General features: G+C 32.6%; 1 protein-coding gene and 1 long non-coding RNA gene across 2 annotated transcripts; one reads left to right on the top strand and one right to left on the bottom strand.

The window, feature by feature from the left end:
- The first annotated feature begins 715 nt into the window (after nucleotides 1–715).
- On the top strand, nucleotides 716–3686 carry LOC112524083. Its single transcript, XR_003070357.1, has 2 exons — nucleotides 716–840; nucleotides 3344–3686. It is a non-coding gene; the product is annotated as an uncharacterized LOC112524083 (long non-coding RNA).
- A 1349-nt stretch (nucleotides 3687–5035) lies between these two features.
- Nucleotides 5036–11234, bottom strand: LOC112524589 (ABC transporter B family member 25-like). Its single transcript, XM_025134480.1, has 17 exons — nucleotides 11019–11234; nucleotides 10566–10634; nucleotides 10419–10454; nucleotides 10248–10322; nucleotides 9946–10070; nucleotides 9684–9783; nucleotides 9419–9590; nucleotides 9201–9319; nucleotides 8656–8766; nucleotides 8430–8574; nucleotides 8206–8338; nucleotides 7791–7866; nucleotides 7637–7702; nucleotides 6991–7098; nucleotides 6809–6916; nucleotides 6519–6716; nucleotides 5036–5437 (listed from the first exon to the last, which is right to left on the bottom strand). The coding sequence occupies exons 1-17, from the start codon at nucleotides 11085–11087 to the stop codon at nucleotides 5231–5233; spliced, it is 1917 nt and encodes a 638-aa protein (XP_024990248.1). The 5' UTR covers nucleotides 11088–11234; the 3' UTR covers nucleotides 5036–5230.
- Nucleotides 11235–13618: the final 2384 nt, after the last annotated feature.

The raw sequence follows: 13618 nt of genomic DNA on the forward strand, positions 1-13618 counted from the left end.
TTTAATTTTTTCAAAAACTTATTATTACTGGTTTGGCATCGGTATAAATTGTTTATCCAAACACTCAAAAGTACTTATTACCTATATATCACATCAAAATAAATTATTTTTATAAGTAATCCTAAACAGTTTGTTTGGAGACTAAACGAAATGTAAAAAGCCTCCACTAACCGATTTTTCCTCCAAAGAGTTACACATGACAAGGAAGAAAGTTCGATATGAAAGGCATGGTGAAAAAGGGCACGTAAAGTGAAAACGAAAAAGTAGAGTAGAAAAGTGTTAAAATGTGATTGGCCCACGTAGCAAATACACGACACGCCACATAATTAACTAAAAAAATGAATACAAATCCCTAAACAGGTGGCATTATATTATATTACATTATTTAGGTAAGTGGGGAATTTTACAATTTTTTTATTAACTTGGATATCCAATCCGTTATGCGAGTCGACTAATTCCAAGACGACCATTTGTTTTGCAGATAATTCGGAGTCACTGCATTTGAACCTCGTGGCTACAAGAAGATTTTTATTCCTCCTTAGATTTGAACCTGACACCTCCTAGTACTTTTGACCTTTAAAATCAAGTTCAAACCAATCAAGCAGCACCCTTGTGGTTTGGAATTCCACATTTGACATTTGGTATCTCTATAAATACTCATTAATTGATCTGGTAATCTACATCATGATTAACAACATATTATGATGGGTTCAACTTCAGCCTCTCTTTCTAGTCTCTTCTCATTCAGTGGCACAACTGCTTATAATTTGCTTTCCAAGCCAAAAACACACAGATATCTTCAAGTTATAACATCATCCCAAAGCTTTAGGGATGAAGAAGGTATATACATACACCATTCATTCATTATATATATATATATATATATATACATACACCATTCATTCATTATATATATATATATATATATATACATACACCATTCATTCATTATATATATATACACCATTCACTCATGGTGGAGGTTCAAACGAGAACACCTCCAAGAATGCAAAAACACTTTTATTATATGTAATAATACGCGTGAGGGGACACTGTGATGTATGGATGACATGTTCTACGACTTAAGTCGTGCCAAATGTTGTCTGTGTCTATGATTTAGCATCATATGTGATGGTCTTGATGAATTATAGTATCATATCAACAACACTCTTATCATATGTAATAATACTTGTGAGGGGGCTTAGTGGTCTAAGGGCGACTTGGCCTGCAACCAAGATCGCATCGAAAATCGTCCACATCTCTGATTTAATATCACATGTGTATCATATGTGATGGAATCATAGTATCACATGTGATTGTCTATAGTAAAAAAGTGTTCTCGCGTTCTCGTAAAATGAAAGTGTTCTCGTTTAAACCATTCCCTTTGTTACATATATACAAGAAAATAATTAATCCTTTAGTTTCTTCAAGTTTTCGCTTCCATATTCGAAACCCTAATCATGTTTAAATTGAGTCTTGCTTTATTGCTTCACGTAGATTTAAACAACTTAATTTACGTATCATGTACCATCTTACCCACAAACTTTATTATATTATAATATCATATATTCTTGAGAAACATTCTAGTAGACATTCATCTGTACAATATGTACATGTACATACAAGTAATTTGTAAGTAATTTTTCCAGTAACCATATGTCCATAACATGCACACATGCATAGAAACCAGAAAACATCTTCGATTAGTTGTACGCACATATACATACTATACAAATGGTTATTATGATGTTTCTTATTTTTTTTATGTTTTTAGAGTTTTTCGTGGAAACCCCTCTCTCTCTCTCTCTATATATATATATATATATAGAGAGAGAGAGAGAGAGAGAGTTTTGAAACCCTAGTCTTGTTTCCATCAAGTGTTAGTGATTATATATCTATGCTTAGGCATTAAGCAAATTAATCTCTCTTTAAAATTAAGCTTATGGATTTGAGGTTTGAAACTCACTCTCTTTTTAATTTGTGTGGTTAACATTTCGGATCGTAACAAGTAGGTAAATGTGGAAAACAGTTCCAAGCACCCAAAATCGAAGAGACAATGTAACAAAATCGTGTTTATAGGATGTAAACAATGTATGCATGTTCTAATAGACTGTTTTACATGACCTATGTTTATAAGATCAAACAATTGTGTATCATAATTAAAATTATACGTTACAATGAGTTTACAAGAAGCTTTCGGAGTTCTTTACAAGTTTATAGCAAATTTGTAGAATAAATTGTTCAATAAACTTTGTTATAGAACATATAGTCTATTAAGACATTTAAACATTTTTAACTTTCTATAAAACCAACTTTATTGCAATGAGATAGAAGAATTGGAAAAAACCAATTTTCGGTAGGAAACCCTCTTCATATTCTCATGATTAAGAAGTAATTCGCTTTATAAACTATCGAAAACCATCGTCACTCGTATTTAATATACATTCCAATGGTTTGCAAGAACAAATTGAATAATTTTTGTAATTTATGAAATCGTTAATGTAAAAATCAACGATCACAAGTCCATACTTGACAACTTGTGTCCATAATTACTCATGCTTAAAATAATTGTGTTTTGTGTATCTGTATTTTACAAGAATAATACTTTACTGTTGTGTTCTCGAATTTGAGAAAAAAAAAATAGAAGAAAAAGAAAGAGAAAGAAAATGAAGGAAAAATACGAGTTTTTTTTTCACTTTTCTTTCATTTCTCTCCCTTTCCTTTTCTTCATAAAAAAAGGTTTCAAGAACCCAGCATAATACCAAGGAAAATTCAAAATTACTGTTTGAATGAAGTCGTTTAAAATCAAGTTTCCTAAATTCAAAGTTTCAGACCCTTTTGGTGTCCTTTTTTTAACATTTTTTTATTCACCGCTTACGTCTTATTGGATAAACTATTAGACTTATAAGGTTATTTTTTTTTTTTACTGATAAGAGCTTGGAACCTCTTATCGTTATCTTATTGACCACAATAAGTAAACTCGTACGTGTTTTATTAGCCACTTATCGTTCCCTTATTTGCCTAAAACAGAAACAAAAACTTTGGAACCCTAAAAAAATATAAGGTTTAGGACTTGTACCATGGCCAAGGAGCATTTGAGAATTGGAAATGTACAAATCTCAGTAGTACAAAGTTTAGTACTCTTAAAAATACATTAGCATTTATGTTATTTTATTTGTTAGTAATAGTTTCTTAATATCACTAACTTCTATTCAAAATACATATTTAGACTTTATCAGTTTATAAAAACTAATAATCTTATGATTCTACTTTCAGATATACTAGATATTTGATTATTAGATAAAAAAAACTACAATAGATTCTGATGTTTCATTTTTTTAAGGAAATCCGTCGAACATAGTGGATGCAAACCTAGGTGTGTTGAGATCAAGAATGGAGAAAGTGATGAAGAATGAGAAGTTGGAAAAAACACCCAAAAGAATGATAGATATTGTCGGGAAACGTAACAACTCGAAATCAGGTGATAAGAATACCATGATCATGGCAACCATGGAGGTTGTGGGTTCGGTCGTTCGTTCATTTGGTCTCGTCTTTCTCTTTGGTTCCCTTTCAATCATTATTGTTTCTCTTCTTGTTCATTTGTGTACATTGTGAACGTATGTGGACCTTCATCAACCTACTCTTTAAAAGAATCAACATGATCTTTAATAAAATGATATTTCAAATAATATATTTTGTCTCAGAATGTTGCACTTGATTTGCAGAAATGACAATTGCACTTTTTGTGAATTGTAATAGATTAGAATTATGTTAAACTCAAAGTCATAATCTTTGAGTTGAGTTTTCATCAACTGACTTGTAAACAACAATTAGCAGCAACAACATATTATGCTTCAACTGTAGAATATAAACAAATGATCTAAGATATTGTATTATATTACGTACAATAATTTCTTTTTTGTTGTAGTGTTTTATCTTGAAAACGCTTGGTAGAACTTAAAATCTTGATAAATAATTATTTTTTAAATAAAATTAAACTCATTACAAAATTGGAAAAGATAATCAAAGTCGATTAATTATAATTAAAAGAGTGAATTATATTGATGGTCCATGTGGTTTGCTCAATTTTGGACTTGATTTCTAAAACAAACTATTTACACCGGTGGTCTCTAACTTTTTATTTTTTATAACACTCATGGTCCATGCACTTAACAATGTTAGTTAGCAATCATTATGATGGAGTCATTGATATTTGAACAAACTATAGGGACCAAAAATGCAATCTGCTCTAAAATATAATGTAATTCACATATTTTTTTTAATTTTTTATTAAAAAATATTTTATATATTCAATCACAAATGGAATATCTTAAACAAAATACATATTAAATAAAAATCTTTATATTTATTTAAAAACTACAAAATTCACAAAAAATTAGCGTTAAAAATCTCAAGTTTTTAAAAAAATAAAAGAAATTGAGATACATTCACATATCTTTTGAGTTGATAACTGAAATATGCAAGCAAAATATTGAAAATTAAGTTGAAATATGAGATTATTAATATATAGTCAAAATATTCAGCTTATCCAAACTTAATTTCCAATATTTTGTTCCCATATTTTAATTCCCAACTAAATGTTTCAACAACATCTAAAGTCTGATCTCTAAATTTTTAAAAAAAGTATAAGGGGCCATTTACTAAACCCTTACCTGGTAAGTGCTTATCAGGTACTTTTCTTTATCTGATGAACATAACAAGGGTAAAAAATCTTACATGGTAAGAACAATGATAAAAATGGAGAGACTTACTCGGTAAGTGAGGGTGCCGACACTTACCCGGGTAAGTGCTTACCAGGTAAATTGTTGCATACAGTATCATTTTAATATACTATAATCTTACCCGATAAAATAAATTATAATGTTGACTTGTAAGTGCTTATCAGCAAATACGTCAAAACCCGTCAATATGATTCAATATTGCATTCGATGAATAAGCAGTTGAAGGAAGATTTTGCAATTACGGCAAACACAAAGCAAACCATGTAAGATATTCATATCAACACTTGTAGATATGAAGAATTGCATCAATCTCAGTTTCGATGTTTATAGTTGCCCGATGAAACATGAGTTTCGTACACCAAACGTTGCGTATTGAATTAATCGAACAAATATTTAATTAGCGAGCATTTGTTGTTTGATTATGCAGCTAGCCTTTGATAACCAGAGTCATTCTTTGATAGATGATCACTATTAAGTTAGAAGTCTATCTAGAGTTCGGTTTTAGCCCCTTGTTGTAGCTGTCTCTTCACTAATGCGGTGTAAATACCATCCTTTCTTAGGAGGTCGTCGTGAGTCCCCTGTTCAACTATCTTTCCATCCGATACAACTGCAACTGTGTCGGCACTTTGTACCGTTGAAAGCCTATGTGCTATCACTAGCACCGTTCTCCCCTTCATTAACGATTCCATCGCATCCTACCCAAAAAGTAACACGTTTAAACTTGTCAATTATGTATGTTGTGAAGGAACCGCAACAAAAAAAATCTGTTTTATAGGATGTTAAATATGTCTAAATGTCCTAAGAAACTGCTTTATAAAACTTAAGTCTATAACACAAAACAAGTGTGCATCCTTTGTAAAAGTATCAACATAAGTTGATAGGAAGCTTATGGACGTCCTAACAAGTTTTTTTGGGACTATGAAATAAAATGTCTTGTTAGATTTTTTATAAAACATTTTTTACAAGAATCCTATGAACGCATCTTTTTATAGGATACTTTATATAACAAGACACTTTAATTCTAAAATGTCAATCAACTTATAATAACACCTTTACATATGACACATAATTGTTTGGTCCTATATTATTAAGTCATATAAAGTTGTCTATTACGATGTCTAGACAACATCCTATAAAGCCGGTTTTTTTGTTTTGAACTTAGGGCATCTCCAACCGCACGGCAATCGGCCTTGATTTGCCGTTTCTCAAGCTCCAACCGTCCGGTAAATAAAAAGGGGTTTTGCCGGCCAAGATTTTCACATGGCATATTTGCCGTGTGAATTGAAAACGGCAAAAGGTTGGGTCCCACCATTACTCTATTTTTTTATATATTTAATATCAATTCCATTTAACTATAATACAAATTAACATATATAAAATAAATTATAATAAAATATATTATTTTAATATGGAATCCACATATTTAATGTTTTTTTAAAGTGTTGGTGGGCCCATCAAATTTGGTGTTTTTGGTGTAGGTTTTAGTGTTGAGATTGGAGATGGACTTAGTGAGACAATGTGACTCTAGGCTCATTTGTGTCTATCTTTTTAAACCAAATCAAACGAGCCCAACATATCCCACCTGAAGGTGGGGGTGGGGGTGGACTGGTGGAGGTGGAGGTGGGATATACTCGTTTGTCTCTATCCTTCTATGACGGCTAAAAGACTACGTAAACGAAGTCTATGAGTGTTATAAAGAAAATAACGGGAGCCAGGTGAGCTTAGGTCCAATGTTTATATCTCTCTATGATGCTGAAAAACACAAAGTAAATTCACCTGGACTAAGTACTCGCTTTCTGCATCCAAAGCGCTTGTGGCTTCATCTAAAAGAAGGATTTTGGGGTTCATCAACAGAGCTCGTGCTATCGCCACTCTCTGTTTCTGACCTCCCGAAAGCCTCACTCCACGCTCACCAACAAATGTCTTGTATTTTTCAGGGAATTTTGATATGAAGTCATGAGCATTAGCCATTTTCTGTGAGATCAACAACCAAAACGACCGCTAATAAGAACCAAAATATTTACTTTCTTGACCATTTAATAGAAGATTGGTGTTTTTGGACGTACAGCTGCCTTTTCCACCTCTTCATCGCTTGCTTTTCCATCGAGTCCATAAGCAATGTTCTCTTCAATCGAACAATTGAAAAGTACAGGCTCCTGGCTCACTATGCTGATCTGCATTTTTAGACAAGATACAAATTGGTTTCTTGGAAACAGAACTCACAAGAGAAGACTCTTTAATTTGTTACCCTTTTGTGTAGATGTTCATGTGATATCTCTACTAGAGGAATCCCGTTGATCAAAATTCTTCCTTTAACAGGATCGTAAAATCTTTCAATCAGATTTGCTATGGTGGTCTGAAACCAAACAAAGTAAGAGTGTTTAGCCATATATCATGTGAACTTCTTGAGAAGTTGTCATTTTCCAAATTTAAAATGTCATAAAGAATGCCCGAAAGGTAGAAAACGTAGGGAGCAACTACTAGATTGTAACGCCCAATACTAGTTGACTATCTCAATAATCTCCAAATCAACTTAAAACCATGGTGGAAGTTATTTGTAGCCACAACTTTGAACGAGCTCACAAATCTAATTTTCTATCCATGTGGGACGAGTTGTTACTGAGGTTAAAGATTAGAGAAAATGTCTTCCAATTTGAGATTAAAATGAAATCCCTTGTATTCAAAATGAAGCACATTCCTCCCGCCAACTCTTCCTAGATGGTGCCAAAGGGAATATCTAACAATGGCTAGGTTGTGTTGTCTGCACAATGTTGGGTTTAATGATCTTTTTAATTTATTTCAGAACCAATTAAAAAACGAACTGTTCTTATACTCCGTGAAGGGGGATTACACGTTTGCCATTCGACCAACAGAGAATTAGTTAAGAGTATTACCTTTCCACCACCACTTGGACCAACAAGTGCAACCTTCGAACCAGGAAGCAGTTTCAAATTTATACCCTGAAATTTTCAAATTTAAATGTCAAACCATCTGATGGACTATGCATCTTTTAAACTAACTACGCATTTTTTTTGCCAATATAATTACCTCAAGCACCATATGACGAGGACGGGAAGGATAGGCGAACCAGACGTCATCCAACTCCACTTCTGCATCGTGATCGCTATAATGAAAAATTATATACAACTTGTAGTTAGAATGATTAAGTGACTTCTATGTTTGTGCATCTGAAAAACAAACTGTAAAAAGATAATGCAACTAGTTTAATAAAAGCCCTCGACTATCAATTAAGTGTCTAAAATTACTGTTTAATAATGATACAATAGGGTAAATATCATGACCAAAAATATATTGATACAATGGGGCTCATAGGTAAATTCCAACTTCCGGTTACTTTTTAGGAAAATAGTAGCATAAGAGCCTGTTTTCCCCTTAACGTTGGATGAAGGGAAAGATCATTAACTAAGACAAGATATTTAGATGAATGAAATTACTAACGAACCCCATAGGACACTTCTTTCCTGATTCTGGCATTGAAGAAACACGATCCAGAAGCTGAAAAACTCTCCTACTGGCTCCTGCGGCTTTCATCGCCACCGTGTAAATGCTAGACAGCCCAGACACAGCAGTTCCAACTGCAACCGAATTCCACAAGAAAAACTTTGGTTATTCAAATTCATTTATCTTTCAGGAACCAGAAAGGGCATTGGTTTATTATTCGAGTACCCGTGAGGCTATAAAGAATGAAGGATGTCAGAGATCCAGCGCTCATAGAGCCTGCTATTGTTAATCTAGCTCCATATATCACTACTATAATAACTGATAGTGTGGATGCTGCATTCAGACCTCCGAAGAAAAGACCTACGACTTTCTGCAGCCGAAAAACATAGAGATTTAAGTAATTGCTGCTTCATGTGTGTGAAAAGAGGGAGAGAGAGGATTAAGTACTCACAGCATACTGAAGTCCAAGTTTTAATGTCTCATCTACTTTCTCAGAATAGCGTGAAATCTCAAAGTTCTCCTGAGCAAAAGATCTCACAGTGCGCACGGCACCAAAAGTTTCCTACAAAGCAAGAACAAGTTCATTAAGATGAAGTTATTTTTGATACTTGATATTCCCTCTATCCCATAAAAATTGCAACAATTTCCTTTCCGGTATGTCCCATGAAAGTACAACAATCTCCTTTTTGAGATGTACGATGAAACTAATACAATTTCATTTCTGATATATCCCATGAAATTGGAATGTTTACATTCTTGGGAAGTTTGTTAATATAAAATAACTTGCTCGTCATCTTCATTACAAAATTGATGATATTGGTTTAGTTTTGGTTTGGTTTGATAAGATTAATAGTTTTGTTGAATGGTATCCAAGATATTTATAACTAAAGTCTCAACTTCTAACAGTTTTTATCATATCCATGTTTTATTTACCAAGGGTTATGACAATCAAATATCTCCTACAGAATACATTAGAGCTAAAATGGACAAACAAACCTCAGCAATCGAGGAAGCAACAGCTGCAGCTGCTTGAGTCTTGTGGGAAACTTCGCGAAGATAACGTCCAACTTGGCGTACAGCAATTGAAATTAGCGGAACAACAAGCAAAGCCAGCACTAATAACAAGCAAATAACAGCAAGTTATAAGAGGCATACTGGAACTGTTAAAAAACATAATTCAAGTTCATTGTTTTTTTCTGAATTGGTGGTCTTACATGTTAGCTTCCACGATGTAGCAAACATGAACCCGAGCCCAATAAATGCAGTAGAAAGGTTCCTAAGAATCTCAGAAACATTTGAAGTTGCAGCATTTTTAATGATTTGGGTATCCTCAGAAAGCCTGCTAAGGAGCTCCCCTGTCCGTGTAACATCAAAGAACGCTATTTCCTGCAATGATATAAATATCAATTGGTAAGGTAAGTGAAGCCTTTACAAAGTAGGCAAAATACCTTTTTGTTGCCAAGAGGAAGTGATGTTTACTTGATTAACAAGGTGGGTGAATAGATTCTTTCTCAACGTAGCAACAATTCTTTCACTTGCAGAAGAAAATAACCACGCTCGAAGTGCTGTGCAGATTGAACTGAAAACAGCAACCAGTCAAAAATTGATTTGGAAATTACACAAGATGCTATCTAAGTTGAATTGCATTAACTCCACAGAAAACGGAGGTAAACCAAATCCAACAAACCCAGTAAATCCCACACAAAAAATGGAGGTATTGAGCTTTATAAAATGGTCATACCCAATTATGACAATCAGAAGGATTCCTAATATGGTTTTATTGACTTCTCTTACAGCTTCACTTTTCTGTTCAGGTGTTTGGAGATCTCCCGAAACAATATCAATTATTGTCCCACCAAACCTTGGCTGCAATGTAAACAATACAGTTATATGCTAAATAACATAATTATATCCTATAATTATGCACCATAAAGGATTTTATGTTAAAATAAAGAACGGCTGAGGAGATGTTTTCATGCATACATCTGGTTCATGTGTGTTTGTGTGCGCATTTGAGAGAGAGAGGAAAAGATGTAGACATACAATCAGTATACTTGAGGTGGACGCAATTAGCAACGCGATAGTACCGACAATCAACCTTCCTGCCTCTGGCTTTGCCTGTTAAGTGATTAATTAACAGCCCCGATAACTTCAGAAAACAAGACATAATTCAACATTTGAAAGCGACGAAACGACAAAATAGAATCCACTTACCAGAGAGATCACTCGGACATAACTCACGTTTGCAGCCTGTATAATTTTCATGAAGGAGTTAGAAAGACCTTATCTTGACTTTCACTTAGGCATTTTATCAAACAGTTTGTGGTGTGTAAACATAAGTAGACAGATAAACCCACTTACCGGCACAGCATCTCCAATCTCAAGATCACCCTGCTCACCGTTTGCCTCTGGATCGTTTCTCCTCAGACCCTGTAAATACAGCACCAACCACAAAACCTTTCAATTACATAATTCCCCATTCAAGATGAGTCAACTTTGTGTAGTTATTTTGTTCTAAAAGGCTTAGTTAAACTGACACATTCAAGGTAAGGGGATTCTAAAATTCAAACCACAGGGAGTACAATGGTTTGAATCAAAATAGGCATGTTCATATGGATAGAAACATACCCAAATCCAAATCAGACCAATTAAGTAATGAACGCATGCGTAAACACAGATTAGAACTCAATAATTTAAAATTCCGTCAAGAACGGTGCCAAGAATTGAGAGGAGAAGAGGAATTTCAGTTAATAGAAAGTAGGAAACAAGAAAAATGTAATGAGACATTCTAATTCAGAGTTCATGTAGACTTACATTCCTATTAAGCAACGGAGTCCTCTCACCTCTCATACCATGCATACCACCAGAGAATCTATGATCCATCACTGCAAGAATTATCAGTCGCAAGATCGATATCCAATCTCGACGTATCAATATGCAATCAGCAGCTCCGATAAAAGATTCTACGTATCAAAGTGAATCATGCGAACCCATCTCAGTGAAAATTTTTGCTCCAAATTCGAAATGGGTGGTTAGAAAGGGATGAAATATATGTTTATATAGTCCAGTATTATGATAACAAAAAGGTGTTGGTATAATATTTGTTTTGTGTCGTTACATGAATTATTATGGTAATAGTTCATATCGAATCTTTTTGTATGTGACGATGACGTCATTAGTTACGTTAAAGGTGTAACCGTGTAAGGTACGTGGATCATATGCCGTCAATCGTCCCCATCATCCGGAGAAAATGATCCAACTCGGTGATTGGATTTTTCTTTTAGAAAGAAAGGATTTTTATATTTATTTTAAAAAAAGTATTAAAAAATCTAACTTTCTAAAACTGGTTAAATATATTATTGTAACTTGTAAAAACAAGTTGGAGATTGTTTGTTTACTTTTTAATAGTTCTATTAAGAGGCAACTCTGAATCGTTAAGAGATGAATATTGTTTAGCAAAAAAAGGTCTGCCTCTTAATGGTTCCAAAACCCTCTGAATGATTTTGTATCATGGATCTCCGTTAACCATTAAGAGCCATAATTTCATTGTACATAACTATCAAACAATTATATTTCATTTTGCACTATATCATGAAAGCCTCTTAATCATTCTGACCACTTAATCATTTTGCACCAAACCATTCAGCAATTGCCAAACAGCCCCTTAATGTGATAAAAATTTAGAGAAAGTATAAAAAATTAAACAATTTTTTTTTATTTTGAACGATTAAGTCTTCATTTTTTTAACAAATAAATCCTTAATTTTTTTCTTAAATCTTTTTACCAAACAAATTATTAAACTTTTTTTGAACAAATAAATCCAAAACTTTTTTTAGAAACAAAATCATGAACAAAAAATTATATTACCAAGTGCAAAGTACAATGAACCAATTAAACAGAGAAAAAAAATATACCATTTTCATTACTAATTCTAAAACATACAAGAGTTATACTTAAAACATAAATAGATATATACAAAAATATTTATATGTAAAAAAATCAAGTTAATGAAAACTTAATTTATACGTTAAACATAACTTTTGTATACTTTGGAATTAGTAACTAAACAGTATAATTTTTCTCTGTTTAATTAGTTCATTGTATTTTATTGCCGGTGAGAAAAATTGTATATATATTTTTGTTCATGATTTTATTCAAAAAAGTTCCGGACTTATTTGTTCAAAAAAAGTTCAAGAACTTATTTGGTAAAAAGTTTTAGAAAAAATTTAGGGATTTAAATTTTAAAAAATTAGGGACTTAATCATTTAAAATTAGATAATTTCTTGGGATTTTTATGACTTTCCCAAAATTTTATCGTATTAACCTATTTTTACAAGTTATAAGGATGTATTTAACCAGTTTTAAAAAACCTAAGGGTTTTTCATTCAAAAATAATAATTTAAAGAGTTAATCGTTCAAAATCACATAGTTTGTTGGGTTTTTTTTAGACTTTTCTTTTTATCTTAACATTCATTTAAAAAAATACAAAAGATTATTTCAATTGTTTCACACAGTGAATATGTATATTTTAACTTCTTAATAATCATTAGCTCGTATCGTAATTTTAGTTTTGTTTCTCGAAAAACAGCAAATTTATAAAAAGAAAACACAAAATTATAATAACAATCAAAGATTCTTTTTACAAGACGCGAAAAACTAAAAAGGAAAATGAACGTGATACTAAAAGAAGACGATTAGAAACAGTACGAAAGAAGAAAAGATCTAACGGCATCGAGACAAGCAACCTAAGAAATTACTCCGCCCCTGGGCATCCAAGAGGGGTGTTCATCTAAACTGCAAACACTACACCTCACCGCAAATTGCGGTTTAAAACTTCTACAGTGTGTTTTACAGTTTGCATTTTTACTAAATCGCATTATACGATGTTGTTTGCGTTTTGACTTGACAAACCGTTGTTCAAACCACATCGCACCGCACATTATGTATATATGTGTGTGGTTGGATTCACGTGAGACCAACCTGTTTTAGACAGACCACATTTTTACGTTTCAAACTTTACGGCAAAACATTGTGAAGATGGAAAAATTTGAACCTTCGCAGCAAAAACATTGTGAATGTTACTTTCACAATGTTTTACTGTGAATTTTAAATGTAAAAAAGTGGTATCACAAGTCTCTCTCTCTCTCTCTCTCTCTCTCTATATATATATATATATAATAATAATTACGCTAATTTATGTAACATTTTTAGTTGAGGTTAAATTTTTTACTTCGACTAATTTTTATCATGTAACATCTACTTGGGAATTAGACGCTTTTAAACTTTATATTTGTTTGGACTATAATCATGTTCTCTGTTGATTTTATAATGAAGTTTTAATCTTATAATCATTGGATTGTAAGCTTAAAGTGCATTAGATACAAATCCAACTTTTTGTGATTTAAGGTATATGC

Source organism: Cynara cardunculus, assembly GCF_001531365.2.
Source record: "Cynara cardunculus var. scolymus isolate 2C chromosome LG 13, CcrdV1, whole genome shotgun sequence".
Classification (NCBI taxonomy): Eukaryota; Viridiplantae; Streptophyta; class Magnoliopsida; order Asterales; family Asteraceae; genus Cynara; species Cynara cardunculus.